This window comes from Pelophylax lessonae (genome assembly GCF_965119305.1).
Source record: "Pelophylax lessonae genome assembly, chromosome: 13".
NCBI classification, from domain to species: Eukaryota; Metazoa; Chordata; class Amphibia; order Anura; family Ranidae; genus Pelophylax; species Pelophylax lessonae.
In genome coordinates, this window is record NC_138780.1 from 176,867,091 (window position 1) to 176,884,482 (window position 17,392).

At 45.5% G+C, this 17,392-nt stretch overlaps 1 protein-coding gene and 1 long non-coding RNA gene across 4 annotated transcripts in view; one reads left to right on the forward strand and one right to left on the reverse strand.

Moving 5' to 3' along the window:
• The first annotated feature begins 278 nt into the window (after positions 1-278).
• LOC309569778 lies at positions 279-1,699 on the forward strand. Its single transcript, XR_014226097.1, has 2 exons — positions 279-622; positions 738-1,699. It is a non-coding gene; the product is annotated as an uncharacterized lncRNA (long non-coding RNA).
• Positions 1,700-2,247: 548 nt separating this feature from the next.
• Positions 2,248-17,392, reverse strand: part of TRAF3 (TNF receptor associated factor 3) — a 175,113-nt gene continuing 159,968 nt past the window's right edge. For all 3 annotated transcript variants that reach the window (XM_082242670.1, XM_082242669.1, XM_082242671.1), the window contains exons 9-11: positions 16,610-16,750; positions 6,389-6,557; positions 2,248-3,153 (exon numbers count right to left, since the gene is read on the reverse strand). In XM_082242670.1, the coding sequence (XP_082098796.1) occupies positions 2,582-3,153; positions 6,389-6,557; positions 16,610-16,750 (882 nt within the window). In that variant the 3' untranslated portion in view covers positions 2,248-2,581. The remainder of the gene's footprint in view (positions 3,154-6,388; positions 6,558-16,609; positions 16,751-17,392) is intronic.

The following is a 17,392-nucleotide window of genomic DNA, read 5'->3' on the forward strand; positions in this document are numbered from 1 at the left end:
TGGTACGGTACTAACGTGCTTGGTACCCCAACGAAAGGGTCCGAAAAAGAGTGGTACGGTACTGTTCGGAATTAGGGTACCATTCACAATGGAAACGGCAAAAATTGCGTACCGTACCGAACCGTACCGCTCAGTGGAAACGAGCCATTAGAAGCACAAGTGAAACAGATAATTACAACATAAACTGAAAAAAACCTTTTCTGGCCTTTTCTAAAAATATTAAGTTTAGAACAGATGAAATGCAACATCACACATGGAAGATGAATGACTTGGATGCAGAATGAGAAACTTCATTTGAATTTATTGAGAACCTGACAGTTCAACAGACAGATGCCCTAGTTTAGGGTGATATGGCGAAAGGCAATGATGCACAGCATCGAAGAATGATCTTAAAAATGCAATAACTGGTAATTGTGTCATAAACCTACGACATCATGGAGCTGCTAGACATTTCAAAAGTGAAATATTACGACCAGAGATGAGCCAACCAATTTCAGGAATCAAGAGAGTGGTGCCATTGGATAATGGATCAGCAATTGCCTGCATTAACATACGGTACGATTCTCTGCAGATCGGACAAACCTGTGCGCAAATATTCAAATTGACTCCACCGTGTAGGGCAGTGATGGCAAACTTTGGCACCCCAGATGCTCATGTACTCTGCAGTGTAGTTGAGCATCATGGGAAATGTAGTTCCAAAACATTTGGGGTGCCAAGGTTCGCCATCACTGGTGTAGGGCAACACCTGAAATCCCCAGATTGTTGAATCAATTGGCTCATCTCTAATTGCGACAGATGAATCGCTGTAGTAGCCGCAACCAATCCGCTACTTTTTAGGTTGTTTTCCAATGATCACCAGTAGAAAAAAAAATAAATGACATGTTAAATGAAAAGGGGAAATTGGTAGTCCTGGAACTATGTGGGTTTTTGTGATACGTGAACACTGGTGACAATGGCAATGAAAGTTGGGACTAAATATGGAGATGACCCCCCTAGTTCTATAAACAGTTCATTAAATGACGTTATTTTACAGGATTTTCTAGAACAGCCGTTTAAGGCCAAGTAAATCTAAAAACTATAAAAGAGTGTTTTTATAACCTTCAAATATGTAAAAGTTCCCACGTCTAATCAGAACTTGAGCTATTTGACATCATATATTGAAACCCTTTTTCCCTTTAAGGAAAATGTGGCGGCGTGTCCTTCATTGGGATAACTGACAGCTGGTCATCATTGTAACCTAACTGTCAACCCTCAGGATCGGAACTTCACATCAAATGAGCTTTTTTCTAATATACCTGCGGAACTTTTACATGTGTTGATAGAGTTGCGATAAACTTTTCTTGGGACTTTAAGGTTTTAACACCAGTGTCACCTTGATACTGGTTTAGGACAATTTTTAGTCCTCGTCGAACGCCTAAAGGTTAAACAATGCGGTGTTAATCCACCAAGCCACATGGCAGCGGAAAGCAAGGGGAACCCCTTCTCTTATTACCCAAAGGCTGTGATTAGGTGCAGTTTGTGCTACCATGTGGTCCATAAATGATTCACTGTTTCACCCTTTACAAGTCAACTCATTCACGAAGCTCAGGTCTGGCAAAGCCTATCTAAACCCAAAAACAAAAAATGAATACATTGCAACTTACTAGTCCTATCCCTTCATCTGCAACCTTGTAATTCTACCAACAAAGCATACACTGTCCTAAGGTGACAACGCTCATCCCTCCAATGTATCTATGGGGGCAGCCATGGTTGCTATTCAGGCTGGACTACAAACATGTCTGCCTTTGTTCATCTCTATTACATGGGGAGATTAGTAGTTTACAAAAGGAAGACAACATTGTTTTATGCTTCCGGTTCATCAGTGACAAGTACACTGCATTTCAGGCAAGACCAACAGGTTAATTTATGTATTTGCCAAAATGTCCTTAGCCTGAAACAAGAAAACCAATGCAGCCAGCATATCTAAGGCGTGGTGAGCTGCAACATATCACATTTATGTTCTTGGGTTTAGTTATCCTTTAATACTTCCTGATGGGGGGAAATCTGGACGTTATCTAGAGAGAGTGACGCAAAACGCAGTGGCTACATTTTGTTCTGAAAAAAAATAAAAAAAATCACAAATATAGCTTTGATACTACTGGACAGATTAAAAATATATATATCCCTTTTCTGTCTGCTACCCCCTGAGCAAAAGTTGTCACAAACTATTCCCATTCCTGTCCCCTCCCAACCCCCCCTCCCCCCTACCTCAGAACAAAACAATTAAAAAAATAAATAAATTAAACCTCACAACTTTAACCTCAGTTAGCACAAGGGTGAAACTACTCTTCAATCATTGACAATTCCAACATTCTTTGTGTAACAATAAAGAGGTCAATCATTGCACAGAATGTTGCGGTCTTGTGCATCGGAGCCCCTCCCCCGGGGGTCCTTGGTTCCTTCTGGTTTCGGTTCCAGCGCCAACAGGTCCTCTTCCAAGTCTGGGGACCTCTTGTTTTTTTTTTTTCCGAGACAGATTTTATAAAAACCCCAAGCTGCTCTTTCCTTAGAAAAAAAAAACAGCAACTGGCGCCGCCCGCTATCAAGGGTCTGGCAAGTCCGATGTATCGACTATGACTTTAATAAAAATAGTATCGTCTTTTATGTACGTCCCGTTTTCCAGCACGGTCTGAGCGACAAACACAGGGCACCCCGAGGCAATGTTCATTTCCCCGGTGGGTTTTTTGAAGCTGCTGCTGTTGGGGTCTGGCTTAAAGGCGTCGCCAAGGTGGCGGCGTGAAGGTCCCTGGTCCATTAACATGAGGCTTACTTTCTGTTTGAACGGCCAAGGAAGCAGAGAATCATACTCTCCCCTCATGATGACGAAGAACAGTGATAAATGGGTGTTTTTCCCCATGCCGTCTCCGTTCAGGTAGACCCTGGCGCACATCTTGTAGCCAAAGTAGCCGGTGTAGAACGGCTGACTGTACAGCGACAATGTCTTTCCCATGACGGCCTCTTGCTTCCGCCTCTTGTAATCGCGGATTTTCCAGATCAAAATGCCGTTGTAGCTAGCGGTCTCCAGGACCTGGAACCGGAGGTCCATGTCGGCCAGGCGGATGTCGTGAACGCTCAACATCTGGTCGTGTCTATTAATTTGGGTCTCCAGGACACCTAAGGGAACAAGGCATAAAGTTAGAAAAATAGGAACATCTATTGTGTGGAGATAATAAACTGGTTGGAAAGGCGCAATGTTTTTTACCTTCATGCATTCTAAAAAACCTTCTGTGTGCAACAGCCTCCCCTAAGACTTACCTGAGCCCACTCTGGATCCAGTGATATTCACGAACGCCATGGCTCTCCGGAGATTCACACTCCTGATTGGCTTTTGGGCATTCACAGCCAGTGAGCCAATCAGGAGACGGAGGGGGCGGGCGGAGGCGTGACTGTGTGTGTAAATGGACACCGAGCTGTGGTTCGGGGGTGTGCCTGCTTGGGTGCCCCCAGAGCAAGCTGCTTGCTGTGGAGGCACCTGACGGGAAAGAAGGGCCAGGAGCACCGGTAAGGGACCTGATAAGAGAAGAATCTGGGCTGCTCTGTGCAAAACCATTACACAGAGCAGGCAAGTTTGACATATTTGTTTGTTATTTTAATTTAAAAAAAAAAAGGGGGGGGGGGGGGTTTAGTAATACTTTAAACCTGAAAATCCCCTCCAGGGATCAGACAAAATCTACACTTGCAGTGAGGGCTGCCTCCCCCCTCGCAATTAATAAATGCTTTAGTGTAGGTGGTGCAGGAATAAGGTGTAATACTTACCGTATCCCTGGCTCCAGCAGGCTCCTTCCATCAATGCGACCAATCCCATGTTTCTGCCCCTAAAAGTTGCTCTCAGCTGTGGTCGCATCTCCTCGCCATCAATGCAGGGTTATTATCCCTGTACTCTACATAATACAGAGGGACAGGCCACAGAGCTTTGGGCTGAAGAGGACAACACTGGAGCAAGGGTTGGGGTAAGTAATACACCTTGTTCTTGCACCCCACTAGACTAAGGGTGCACTCACATTGGAGCCGGTTAAACTGAACCAGAGTTTGATTCTCCTTCCTGCCCCACTGGTCTCTATTCACATCGGACTGTAAGGAAGTGTTCCTGGGAACACCTACAAATCAGAGGGGGACCCTCCGATGGGGACAGTTGATGTAAGGGGGCCCTCCGATGGGGACAGTTGGTGTAAGGGGGCCCTCCGATGGGGACAGTTGATGTGAGGAGGGCCCTCCGATGGGGACAGTTGATGTGAGGAGGGCACTCCGATGGGGACAGTTGATGTGAGGAGGGCACTCCGATGGGGACAGTTGATGTGAGGAGGGCACTCCGATGGGGACAGTTGATGTGAGGAGGGCACTCCGATGGGGACAGTTGATGTGAGGAGGGCACTCCGATGGGGACAGTTGATGTGAGGAGGGCACTCCGATGGGGACAGTTGATGTGAGGAGGGCACTCCGATGGGGACAGTTGATGTGAGGAGGGCACTCCGATGGGGACAGTTGATGTGAGGAGGGCACTCCGATGGGGACAGTTGATGTGAGGAGGGCACTCCGATGGGGACAGTTGATGTGAGGAGGGCACTCCGATGGGGACAGTTGATGTGAGAAGGGCACTCCGATGGGGACAGTTGATGTGAGGAGGGCACGCCGATGGGGACAGTTGATGTGAGGAGGGCACGCCGATGGGGACAGTTGATGTGAGGAGGGCACGCCGATGGGGACAGTTGATGTGAGGAGGGCACGCCGATGGGGACAGTTGATGTGAGGAGGGCACGCCGATGGGGACAGTTGATGTGAGGAGGGCACGCCGACGGGGACAGTTGATGTGAGGAGGGCACGCCGACGGGGACAGTTGATGTGAGGAGGGCACGCCGACGGGGACAGTTGATGTGAGGAGGGCACGCCGACGGGGACAGTTGATGTGAGGAGGGCACGCCGACGGGGACAGTTGATGTGAGGAGGGCACGCCGACGGGGACAGTTGATGTGAGGAGGGCACGCCGACGGGGACAGTTGATGTGAGGAGGGCACTCCGACGGGGACAGTTGATGTGAGGAGGGCACTCCGACGGGGACAGTTGATGTGAGGAGGGCACTCCGACGGGGACAGTTGATGTGAGGAGGGCACTCCGACGGGGACAGTTGATGTGAGGAGGGCACTCCGACGGGGACAGTTGATGTGAGGAGGGCCCTCCGACGGGGACAGTTGATGTAAGCGGGCCCTCCAATGGGGACAGTTGATGTGAGGAGGGCCCTCCGATGGGGACAGTTGATGTGAGGAGGGCCCTCCGATGGGGACAGTTGATGTGAGGAGGGCACTCCGATGGGGACAGTTGATGTGAGGAGGGCACTCCGACGGGGACAGTTGATGTGAGGAGGGCACTCCGATGGGGACAGTTGATGTAAGCGGGCCCTCCAATGGGGACAGTTGATGTGAGGAGGGCCCTCCGATGGGGACAGTTGATGTGAGGAGGGCCCTCCGATGGGGACAGTTGATGTGAGGAGGGCACTCCGATGGGGACAGTTGATGTGAGGAGGGCACGCCGATGGGGACAGTTGATGTGAGGAGGGCACTCCGATGGGGACAGTTGATGTAAGCGGGCCCTCCAATGGGGACAGTTGATGTGAGGAGGGCCCTCCGATGGGGACAGTTGATGTGAGGAGGGCCCTCCGATGGGGACAGTTGATGTGAGGAGGGCCCTCCGATGGGGACAGTTGATGTGAGGAGGGCACTCCGATGGGGACAGTTGATGTGAGGAGGGCACTCCGATGGGGACAGTTGATGTGAGGAGGGCACTCCGATGGGGACAGTTGATGTGAGGAGGGCACTCCGATGGGGACAGTTGATGTGAGGAGGGCACTCCGATGGGGACAGTTGATGTGAGGAGGGCACTCCGATGGGGACAGTTGATGTGAGGAGGGCACTCCGATGGGGACAGTTGATGTGAGGAGGGCACTCCGATGGGGACAGTTGATGTGAGGAGGGCACTCCGATGGGGACAGTTGATGTAAGGGGGGCTCTGATATCCTCATCTAATTATCCTAATCGAATGACAGCCTAATACATACTAGCATTCCCTGTTCATTCCTGCACCACCTCTGCACTACCTGTCAGACGTGGTTTCTGGGTTGTGACTCCTAGTATAGAAATGTACTGAGTGAATGGGGAATACTGGTTACCTGTATTTCTGTTACACTGTTGACATTGTGCCCCCTGACTTTTATACTGAAACCCAAGAACAGATAGGCTGGACCTGGCCCTACTCACCAATAGGGACTTAGACAGGGTTCTAACCCTTCCTCACTTATAAAGATATAAAGGAAAAAAAAGTTTTGGCTATAAGTTTTCTATTCCTGGGGTCTTCTTACCTGGATTCCATGCAGCAGCAGTCTTACTTATCGTCTCCAACTGAGTCAGACGGGTCTGTAGTGACTCCAGAGAGCTTTTTATATTATCTGCGTCTTCCCCGGTCTGCCGCAAGCTATGGATTTCCTTATCCAAGTCCTTTAACTTTTCTGCTTGCCCTTCAATTACTCTCTGCAGAGAGGAAAAAAAATGGCAATAATAAATGATACACCAACAACTAAAACAGAACAGAAATCAATCTTGGTGCAATTCTCCTGCAGTTATCTGATGGCAACAAACTGCCTTGAATTAAACCTAACCCAGGAAAACTATTGTACTTGGCCATCATTTAGCAAGCCAGCATACAGTAAAATCTTCTTCAATTATGATCCTATCAGATGTACACACAGTTCTCATATTGAGGCCTGGCCTCTATTGCTCCATGATGCGGATTAAAAATCGGCATAGAGACATAACCAACTGATAAAACAGCCCAGGATTGGGAGACTAGAGCCTTGTACACACCAGTAGTTTTATTTCATTCAACCCAGCAGGGCTGAACGAAAGAAAAAAAAAAAAACCTGACAGTTCAGAGGAGCCGCTGTACTAACTATCCAATGTTAGTACAGCAAATCTCCCCTGCTGTTCTATTGTGTTCTGACTACACACGATACGAAAATTGTATGAAAATTCTTTTGATGAAAATGTTCGCCTTGATTTTCTTATAGCTTGTACGAGCCTTAACTCAACACCATTGTTCACTATATGGACCCCTTATGTATTTATACATGTTGATCATATCCCCCCTTAATCTCCTCTTAAGAAAGAATAAATTCAGTTCCTCTAATCTTTTCTTATAGCTGAGCTCCTCCATGCCTCATCAGTTTGGTTGCCCTTCTCTGCACTTTCTCCAGTTCCCTGATATCCTTTTTGAGAACTGGTGCCCAAAACTGAACTGCATATTCCAGATGAGTCCTTACTAATGATTTGTACAGAGGGCAAAATTATATCTCTCTCTCTGGGGTCCATGCCTCTGTTAATACAAGAAAGGACTTTGCTTGCTTTGGAAACCGCAGCTTGGAATTGCATGTTATTATTAAGCTTAGGATCTACCAGAACACCCAGATCCTTCTCCGCTATGGATTCCCCCAGTTCTACTCCACCTAGTATGTATGATGCACGCATATTCTTAGCCCCCAAGGGCATAACTTTACATTTATCAACATTAAACCTCATTTGCCACATAGTTGCCCAATGAAACAGTGCATTGAGGTCAGCTTGTAAGTTGGAGACATCCTGTAAAGAAGTTATTCCACAAAGCTTGGTGTCATCTGCAAAGACTGAAATGCTACTTTTAATCCAAGACCCTATATCATTTATAAATATATTAACGAGTAAGGGACCCAACACTGAACCTTGGGGTACACCACTGATAACCTTACACCATTCAGAGTAAGAATCATTAACCACTACTCTCTGAATTCTATCTTTTAGCCAGTTTTCTATGCATTTAAAAACCGATCTTTCCAAGCCAGTAGACTTTACCTTACACATTAGCCGTGTATGGGGAACAAACGCTTTTGCAAAATCCAAGTATTCCATGTCCACAGCCACCCCTCTGTCCAAGGTTGTACTTACCTCCTCATAAAAAGAAATCAGATTCGTCTGACAACTTCTGTCCTTCATGAATCCATGCTGCCTGTTTCAGTTATTAGTCTCCCTAGAAGGGCAACCCCCCCCCCCCCCATACACCTGTCTCTAGCAGAGGGGTGGGGGGGTGTTGGCTACTTTCAGAAGCTGCCATTTTGTTCTACGTCTTGCATTTAACTCCTGAGGGTGGCACTATAATCCAATGAACAAAGATCAAGGGCTCAGGCGGCCCCCCTTCAATTAAATGAAATAAAATGTTCTTTTTGGGAGCTATATGGAAATGTAATTATGGTGGATCCAGAATACAATCTACACATGCAATGCAAGAAATATATTGTAAAAGAAAGAAGGAGACGAAACTCAATTAAAGCAGACAAAATGAATATGGTTTATAAGGAGAATAATAAATTCCTCACAAAAAAAACATTTAGCCCCGGTTCACACTTGTGCGTGTGCGGGGTTCGCATGTAATGTCGGAGCGCACTGCTCCGACATTACATGCGATCGCCATACAAACTACTGAGTACCATTTTAAATTGCTGCAATTAAATTTCAGAAGAATGGACGAGCCTGCTGCATTATTTTTTTCATTTTGATTTTCGGGGTGTCTTTGAATTCAGCCCTCTGTAGGGTCATAATTTTCATTTCCATCAAACGATGTGGCATCCTTTCTTTCCTAACACATTACCCAGTCAATATCAGTATAGATCCTAACACATTACCCAGTCCATACCAGTATAGTTCCTAACACATTACCCAGTCCATATCAGTATAGATCCTAACACATTACCCAGTCCATATCAGTATAGATCCTAACACATTACCCAGTACATACCAGTATAGATCCTAACACATTACCCAGTCCATATCAGTATAGATCCTAACACATTACCCAGTCCATACCAGTATAGTTCCTAACACATTACCCAGTCCATATCAGTATAGATCCTAACACATTACCCAGTCCATATCAGTATAGATCCTAACACATTACCCAGTACATACCAGTATAGATCCTAACACATTACCCAGTCCATATCAGTATAGATCCTAACACATTACCCAGTCCATACCAGTATAGTTCCTAACACATTACCCAGTCCATATCAGTATAGATCCTAACACATTACCCAGTCCATATCAGTATAGATCCTAACACATTACCCAGTACATACCAGTATAGATCCTAACACATTACCCAGTCCATATCAGTATAGATCCTAACACATTACCCAGTCCATACCAGTATAGATCCTAACACATTACCCAGTCCATATCAGTATAGATCCTAACACATTACCCAGTCCATATCAGTATAGATCCTAACACATTACCCAGTCCATACCAGTATAGATCCTAACACATTACCCAGTCCATATCAGTATAGATATCCATCATGAGATTTTACTCCATTGAGATCTGATGTGTTTTCAAAGTGTTCCCTTCATTTTTTGAGCAGTGTACTATAATAAATATTAAAAGCGGAACTCCAGGCAGATATTGAAAACACCAATGAATGCATTTATGTATTAAAAACAAAATAAAATGTATTTTAAATAGAGCAAGTGTAAAAAAAACAAAAACTGAATTTGGCTTTATTTTAGACACTTGTATATCCTTGTACATCAGCACGCAAGACTGGGTAAGGGAGGGGCAGCTATTGGACCAATCAGCTGTCCTGAATGCACATGTGCTGACAGGAAGAGGAGGTAAGGGTGGGTGACCTAATCAACTGTTTGCTGCTCCTTCACTGTTCAACCACAGACTGAGCGAAGAAAGATGACCAGGCAGTATTTTAAGTAGGGATCGACCGATTATCGGCAAAGCCGATATATCGAGGGCCGATATGCACTTTAAAATGTGAGGGTGGAAAGGTTGGAAACGGCGCTACCTAACGCATGTGCAAAGATGCGAGTGAAGAAAAGAAAGTGCTTAGTGCATGCAAAATAGTGCAAGTGTAACACATACAGATATTGTGCCTGTGGAAAATTTCCAATCACTGGCTAAGTAGAAATGATTCCAGCCGAAAAAATGAATAAATAAATGGTGTATGTGAAGTATGGTAAAGCTTAATAATAAATAGGTACAAGATTAATAATTGGTGAGGATAAATAATTTCCAATAATTAATCAAATAATAGTGCTGAATAAATTAATTTGTGAATAAATAATAAAAAGCCGTGAGAATGCTAATGCATACCTTCTGTATTAAATTCCTCCGATTTGACCACTAAAGGTCACACTTACCCTAAGGCCACAGATGGTGTGTGTGTGAGCCAAAGCAGGGTGTAGGTAAAATTCTCAAACCTGCTTGCAGTCGGTCCCTACGGACCAAAGGAACCCATCTGGGTACAAAGGGAAGAAAGAACGGACCTCTTAGTGTAATAAGTAAAGGGAGGATTTCAAAAGGTTTAGTAGCGACTCACGCTTGGGTGAAGGATGCAGCAGATCATATCAGATAGTAGCAGTCAGCGCCGGGGAAGCTTCCGCGTTCCAAGCACAGGCGAGCTGCGGACCGGAAGTGACGTTGGGTTCCGCCCTACGTACGTTTCGTCATAGGACGTCTACGGGGAGCGTACGGATATGCACTTTCCCCCATATATGGGAATCGGCCCCTGAGGTTACCGATATTTCGGAAAGTGCTGTACCGGACTGGGGCCTGCAGCTAGAGGCATCACCCCGGTACCGGCGTCCATAGCCAACGGTCGGCTGTCTTGTAATGACAACCGACGCAGCTGAGCAGCCGCTCGGCTGTCATTACAAGGTGCAGGAGGGGGCGTTACCCCCCCTCCCGCCGCCTTCTGCGGGTCGCCCGGGTCTCCTGTCCCACCGGGAGACTTGGGCAACCAGCCTGCACGGCCGCCGAAGACCCGATCAAAGCCGCATTCGGCTCTGATCGGGTCTCCATGTGAAAAACCCGGAACTAATGTCATGACATCACTTCCGGGTACTCAGCACCAGATTAAAAATAATTGGCGTTTTGAATGCTTTTAAGTGCAAAGTAGGGGTTTGGGGTCTTTTAGAGCCCCCGATCCCTCCACAAGAGTACCTGTCAAGTGATAAAAAAAAAATGTACGAAAATATTAGCCGATACCAATATGCAATGGCCAAAATATCGGTATCAGCAACCAAAAACCGATAAAGGTCAATCACTAATTGTAAGTAGAACTATGGCCTCCCATTAAAAATAATGATGTGCTGCAGCATTTAATTATAAGTGGGTCTACTTTTTCCAGGACCCCCCTACTCTGCAACCTTCCACAAATACCTTTTGATCCTGCCTGTGAAGTCCACGCATTGCAGCTTCCTGTGATGGCGCGGCAATGATGCTGCACTGCTTCTGAATTCAGAGCAGAGTTGTCACCATCATGTGGGCTGTGCCTGATTGCACTACAGTTAAATAAGAAGATGTTACAGGAGGCGTGGCTATCAGCATTGCCACTCTTCAATTACAAATCTAAAAAGACTGCCAATCAGCACCTGGCCACACCTAGTCCCGCCCAATGCTTTCTGTATTGACAATGCTGCCTCTGCTGCTAAAACCTCTTACTATGAGCTGCAGTGCCTGGGAGGGTAAGCGTGTGAGATACAAATGAAGGAGGATTTGGAAAATAAGTTTTTAATTTTTGAGGCTTGTATACATCACATAGCAACCTTTACTTGAAGAACAAAATCACCACGCTAGGCTGGCTATGCTTTCTGGCAGGCCTGTGTAAATGTCAGGACTGGATGGACAAATCAAAAATCCTTTGGCAGGTAAGACAAATTCCAGCTTGTATTTAGCTGTGCACCTGGAGTTCAGCTTTACGAATGAATACACACTGCCCTGAACTCCCCTTGTGATGCTTATGAAAAGTCACTTATTACAAAAAGTAAAGTCACTTATGACACCACGCAGAGAGCCCCCCTTTTTTTCAGGTCTTTTTAAAAAAGTATGCAAATGTTTTCACAGAAATTGTCCATTTCAAAGGCTTGTGAAACTGTTATGTCAGAGCGAGAAATTTCTGCAATACAGTTCCTTCCCCCCCCCCCCCCCCCCGATGTGCACAGGAAACCCTCTGATGACAGGTAGAAGATATCTTTCCTGGCAGGTCCGATAGGCATTAAAGGAGAACTCTGCCAAGAACATTCTCCGGCTGAGCTCAGCACAATTTCATGGAAGCTTCTGTGCAAGCTCATTACTCTGCTTAATGATAATCATATAATAATAAGTGATGAAGTAGAGTTTCTCCACCCCTCAGAGATAGCATACTGTCTAATCAGGACAATTATTTTGCACAGCTCTGTTAGTCTAACACTGTAAATGTGCTTATATGAAGGAAGAACACATACCTGACCTCACCACTCTTCTGCTGCTCCTGCCCTGCCCAATCATAACCAAGCTGTAACTGCACTAGAGGTCAGGGACCTGGCTGTGCTGTCAGGCAGGAATGCCTGCTTCACAATACTAGCTGAACATAATGCCAAAACTTTAAAGTGTTTTCAAGTGTACATAAATCAAACATTTCTTTTGTGGATACAGTAGGACAAATGGTCAACTTTCTTGATATGGGGGGGGGGGGGGGGCTTCAAGCATTGCACCCGACAGCACTAATGGGCTGCATGGAAGTAAATAAATATTCAGTGTCAGAGACAGCAAGCAAACAACAAGTTATAGTTAGACTATGGGCATGATACAAGAGATGGTCAGAGACTGCAGACATGTACAAGAGATGGTCAGAGACTGCAGACATGTACAAGAGATGGTCAGAGACTGCAGACATGTACAAGAGATGGTCAGAGACTGCAGACATGATACACAAGATGGTCAGACACTGCGGACATGATACAAGAGATGGTCAGAGAGTGCAGACATGATACAAGGGATGGTCAGAGACTGTAGACATGATACAAGAGATGATCAGAGACTGCAGGCATTATAAAATTAATGGCCAGAGACTGCAGTCATGATAAAATAGATGGTCAAAGACTGCAGACGTGATAAAAGAGATGGTCAGAGACTGTAGACATGATAAAAGAGAGGATCAGAGCCAGCAAACATGATAAAAGAAATAGTCAGAGACTGCTGACATGATAAAGGAGATGATCAGAGACTACACATATGATACAAGAGATGATCAGAGACTACAGACATGATACAAGAGATGAACAGAGACTACAGACATGATACAAGAGATGGTCAGAGACTGCAGACATGATACAAGAGATGATCAGAGACTACAGACATAATACAAGAGATGGTCAGAGACTGCAGACATGATACAAGAGATGGTCAGAGACTGCAGACATAATACAAGAGATGGTCAGAGACTGCAGGCATTATAAAATTAATGGCCAGAGACTGCAGTCATGATAAAATAGATGGTCAAAGACTGCAGACGTGATAAAAGAAATGGTCAGAGACTGCAGACACAATACAAGAGATTGTCAGAGACTGCAGACATGATACAAGAGATTGTCAGAGACTGCAGACATGATACAAGAGATGATCAGAGTGTGCACAGATTAAGGAGATAGTCCGAGACTGCAGACTCAATACAAGAGATGATCAGAGACTGCAGGCATAATATAAGATTTGGTCAGAGACTACAGGCATGATACAGGAGATAGTCAGAGATTGCAGGCATGATACAGAAGACTGTCTGAGACTCTGAATATGCTATAGAAGTTGTTGGCGTTTGGAGACAGTCATTGACAGGAGACATATAACAGAAGACTGCTAGAGATCACTGCTATAACAGAAGTACAGGAGAAGATATCGCTCTAAAGCATTGGTTCTCAACTCCTGTCCAGAATTATGTATTACCTTGGGGAGATGCAGACTAGAATATTGCAATCACTGAGCAGCAAATGATATCACCTGGGATGTATTTCAGTTATCTTGCAAACCTGGCCTGCTAGTGAGTTCTAAAGACTGGAGTTGAGAACCATTGCTCTAAAGTAAGAGGGGAATTCTCCTCTTAGACCTATGCCCCTGGAATAGATCTAGTCGATTTTTCATATTTTTCTCCACTGGAGAATACAAGAGGAGTATAGGGTGGACCTCCTTAGCAGAGCAATAAAAACATGACAGGGGTTCTAACTAGTGATCGATATTTTTTTAATGCCGATACCGATATTTTGGTCACCGGATATCGGCCGATATTAGCCAATATTTTCGGACATTTAAAAAAAAAACAATTTTTTTTCACAGGTACTCTTGTGGAGGGATATGGGGGTCTAAAGACCCCAAACCCCTCCTCTGCCCTTAAAAGCATTCAAAACACCAAGTTTGGCCATTTTGAATGATGTCATTTTTTTGAATTTGGCGTAGAGTACCCGGAAGTGATGTCATGACATCACTTCCGGGTTTTTTACATGGAGACCCGAATGCGGCTTTGATCGGGTCTTCGGCGGCCGTGCAGGTAGGACGGGAGACAAGGGCGAGCCGCGGAAGGCGGCGGGAGGGGGGACGTCCCCTTCCGCTCCTTGTAATGACAGTCGAGCGGCTTCTCAGCCACATCGGTTGTCATTACAAGACAGCCGACCATCAGCTATGGACGCCGGTACCGGGGTGATGCCTCTAGCTGCTGGCATCACTCCGGTACAGCACTTTACCGAAATATTGGTAATATCGGTAACCTCAGGGGCCGATTTCAATATATCTGAGAAAATGCATATCAGCCCCCAATATATCGGTGTTGCCGATAATCGGTCGATCCCTAGTTCTAACGTCTCCACATTTTATACAAAGCCTAAAAAAGTTTGGGATTTACATATACTTTAAGCCAGCAGAGGATTTTCAGGTATAAAATACCTGAAAACATAAAAAAAACAAGACAAATAAAAATGTTGTTATGCTACAAATCATCAGCAAAATACCGCCAAGATGGATATATTGCCACGGCACTAATGAAGGAGAGTTACAATGTGAGACCATGCGGTAACAAAAACATTTCATTCTTCCAGCTCAGAAATTCACTGTAAAACCCGAGGGCTTCACACACTTCTACAGGGCAACTGAAGAATCACATTATTAAATACTGACAAGGAAGTCAATGTACAATGTATTTCTGTTTCTGAAGGAATGTAAGCTGTGGAAGAAGTAATGTACAGATCTGCAATTTCCCAGTATGAATACTGAGTACAGCATGTTCCTGGTCATGTAAGGCAACTTATGACTACAATCAATAAAGGCAAACACTGTATGATAGGATATAATACGCATTCAGAAGCATTGAGTGGTGCAAAAAACAAAAAAAGAAAAAATATTGAAATGGCAATAATAATTGTAGTAAGAACTGCATTATATCTTGTCCTTGCTTTCCAAATAACTGTTAACAGGGGGAAATCAACAGCCAACATTTGCCAAAAGAAGGCACTCAATGGGCAACCAACCACCAACTGTTACCAACAGTCCGCAGAGGGCAACCAATCACCAAACAACCATCAACAGCAGCCAACCGATCAACCAACAGAGGGCAACTGATCATCAACCAACCGCCAACATAAGCCAGCAAACTGCCAACAGAGCGCAACCATCCACTAAAAGTCAGTACACAGATCAAGCAGTTACCAACCAACCAACAATGAAGAGGGCAGCCAACCACCAACTAACTGTTAACTAACAGTCAACCAAGGGCAACCAATCACTGTCACCAGAGGCCAGGCAACTGCCAACAGAAGGCAACCAACCGTCAGCAAAGGGCAACAGATCACCAGTCAACTATCAACAGAGGCCAGCCAACCACCAACCGTCAGTTAACAGAGAGCAACCAGTTACCAACCAACCATCAAAAGAGGGCAGCCAAAGAAGGGCAACCAACCACTAACTGTTAACCAACAGTCAACTGAGGGCAACCAATCACTAACCAACCATCAACAGAGGCTAGCCAGCTACCCACAAAAGGCAACTAACAAATAGCTAAGAGAGACCAACCAAGCACCAACAGTCAACAGAGGGCAACCAACCATCAGCAGAGGGCAACCATCAACAAATCGTTAAAGCGGAGTTCCAGCCATTTACTCACCTGTCCAACGGTCCAGCGATGCGGCCGCCGGAAGCCTCGATCCTCTCCCTCGGCGCCGGCATCACTGCTGTGGGCACCCGGCTGTTACAGTTTGCGGCTTCACAGCCGGGTACCCACTGCGCATGCGCGAGTCGCGCTGCGCGCCGTGATTGGCCGGCAATCTTCTGGGACCTCTGACGTGTCCCAGAAGATTGCAGGGAGGGAGGGGGAGAGGAGAACTTCCGCTCAGGGCGCCGCGGCGCTCCGAGCGGAAGTGGGAGCGGGTACCTGTCAAAACTAGGTACCCGCTCCCCCCCCCAAAAAATGACATGCCAAATGTGGCATGTCGGGGGGTCAGGACTCCCTAAAGCGGAAGTTCCACTTTTGGGTGGAACTCCGCTTTAACCAACTGTCAACAGAGAACAACCAATCGCCAACCAACCATTCACAAATGAAGATCAACAAACTGCCAACAAAATTAAATCTGCTATCATACAAGCATCAATGGCAAAATGACTGCTAAAGGAAAATGCACCAAATCCTTGGCACAGTAGTATGACCCCTCAAACAACACCTTGGGAATAGGCGCCATGTTTGTGCTGCTTACCTGCAGTTGGTGGATTTTGGCTTCATTGTTTCGCAGCATCTCTTTGTGTCTTTCAATCTCCACTTCAAAGTTACACATCTGTTTGTGAAGTATCTGAATACTTTTGTTCTTTTCTGAGCTTTCATTCTGTAGTATGGACACCTACGGAAGGGAAAACACAAGGCTGGGTGAATGAGGAGCTCCATTTTCTCTCCGGTAACTTTTAAAGTTACCAGACATGATTTCTGAGGGTGGCTGATATTGTAATAACAATGGAAAAATGTCATACTGTTTACTTATAGCAGATTTGTATCAGGAAAAGAATAATAATGTGAAACTATGGTAGTAAAGCAACTTCCGTGTGGTGCCTGTACATGTGACTGTACAAGGCTAGTCCACCTGAAACTGACCTTTCAAGGTTTGGTAGATGTCAGGAGAACTAAAATCCTGGGTCTGAACACATTCTATGCCACTTATGAGGGGCTCCCACAATCCCTGCTGGATTGTTTTTTTAATCTTATACTATGCAGAATGTGATCGCAGGAGCGAGAACACCCAAGAGGAACAGTTCTAAGAATTATGATTAGGAGATTTCCTTTTTTGAAGTATTTAAGACAAAACACCAGGAAAAACATGGATCTGGAATTGAAGAGCTACACCAAACGTCCAAAATAAAGTTTATTCCAAATATTGAAGCATGGAATCCAAAGCGTTTCAGGGACCACAAATCGTCCCCTTCATCGGGGCTTAAGAAAATAACATTTCAGAACCCAAAAAGTGTCTGGTTGTGTGAGAGTTGTGCGT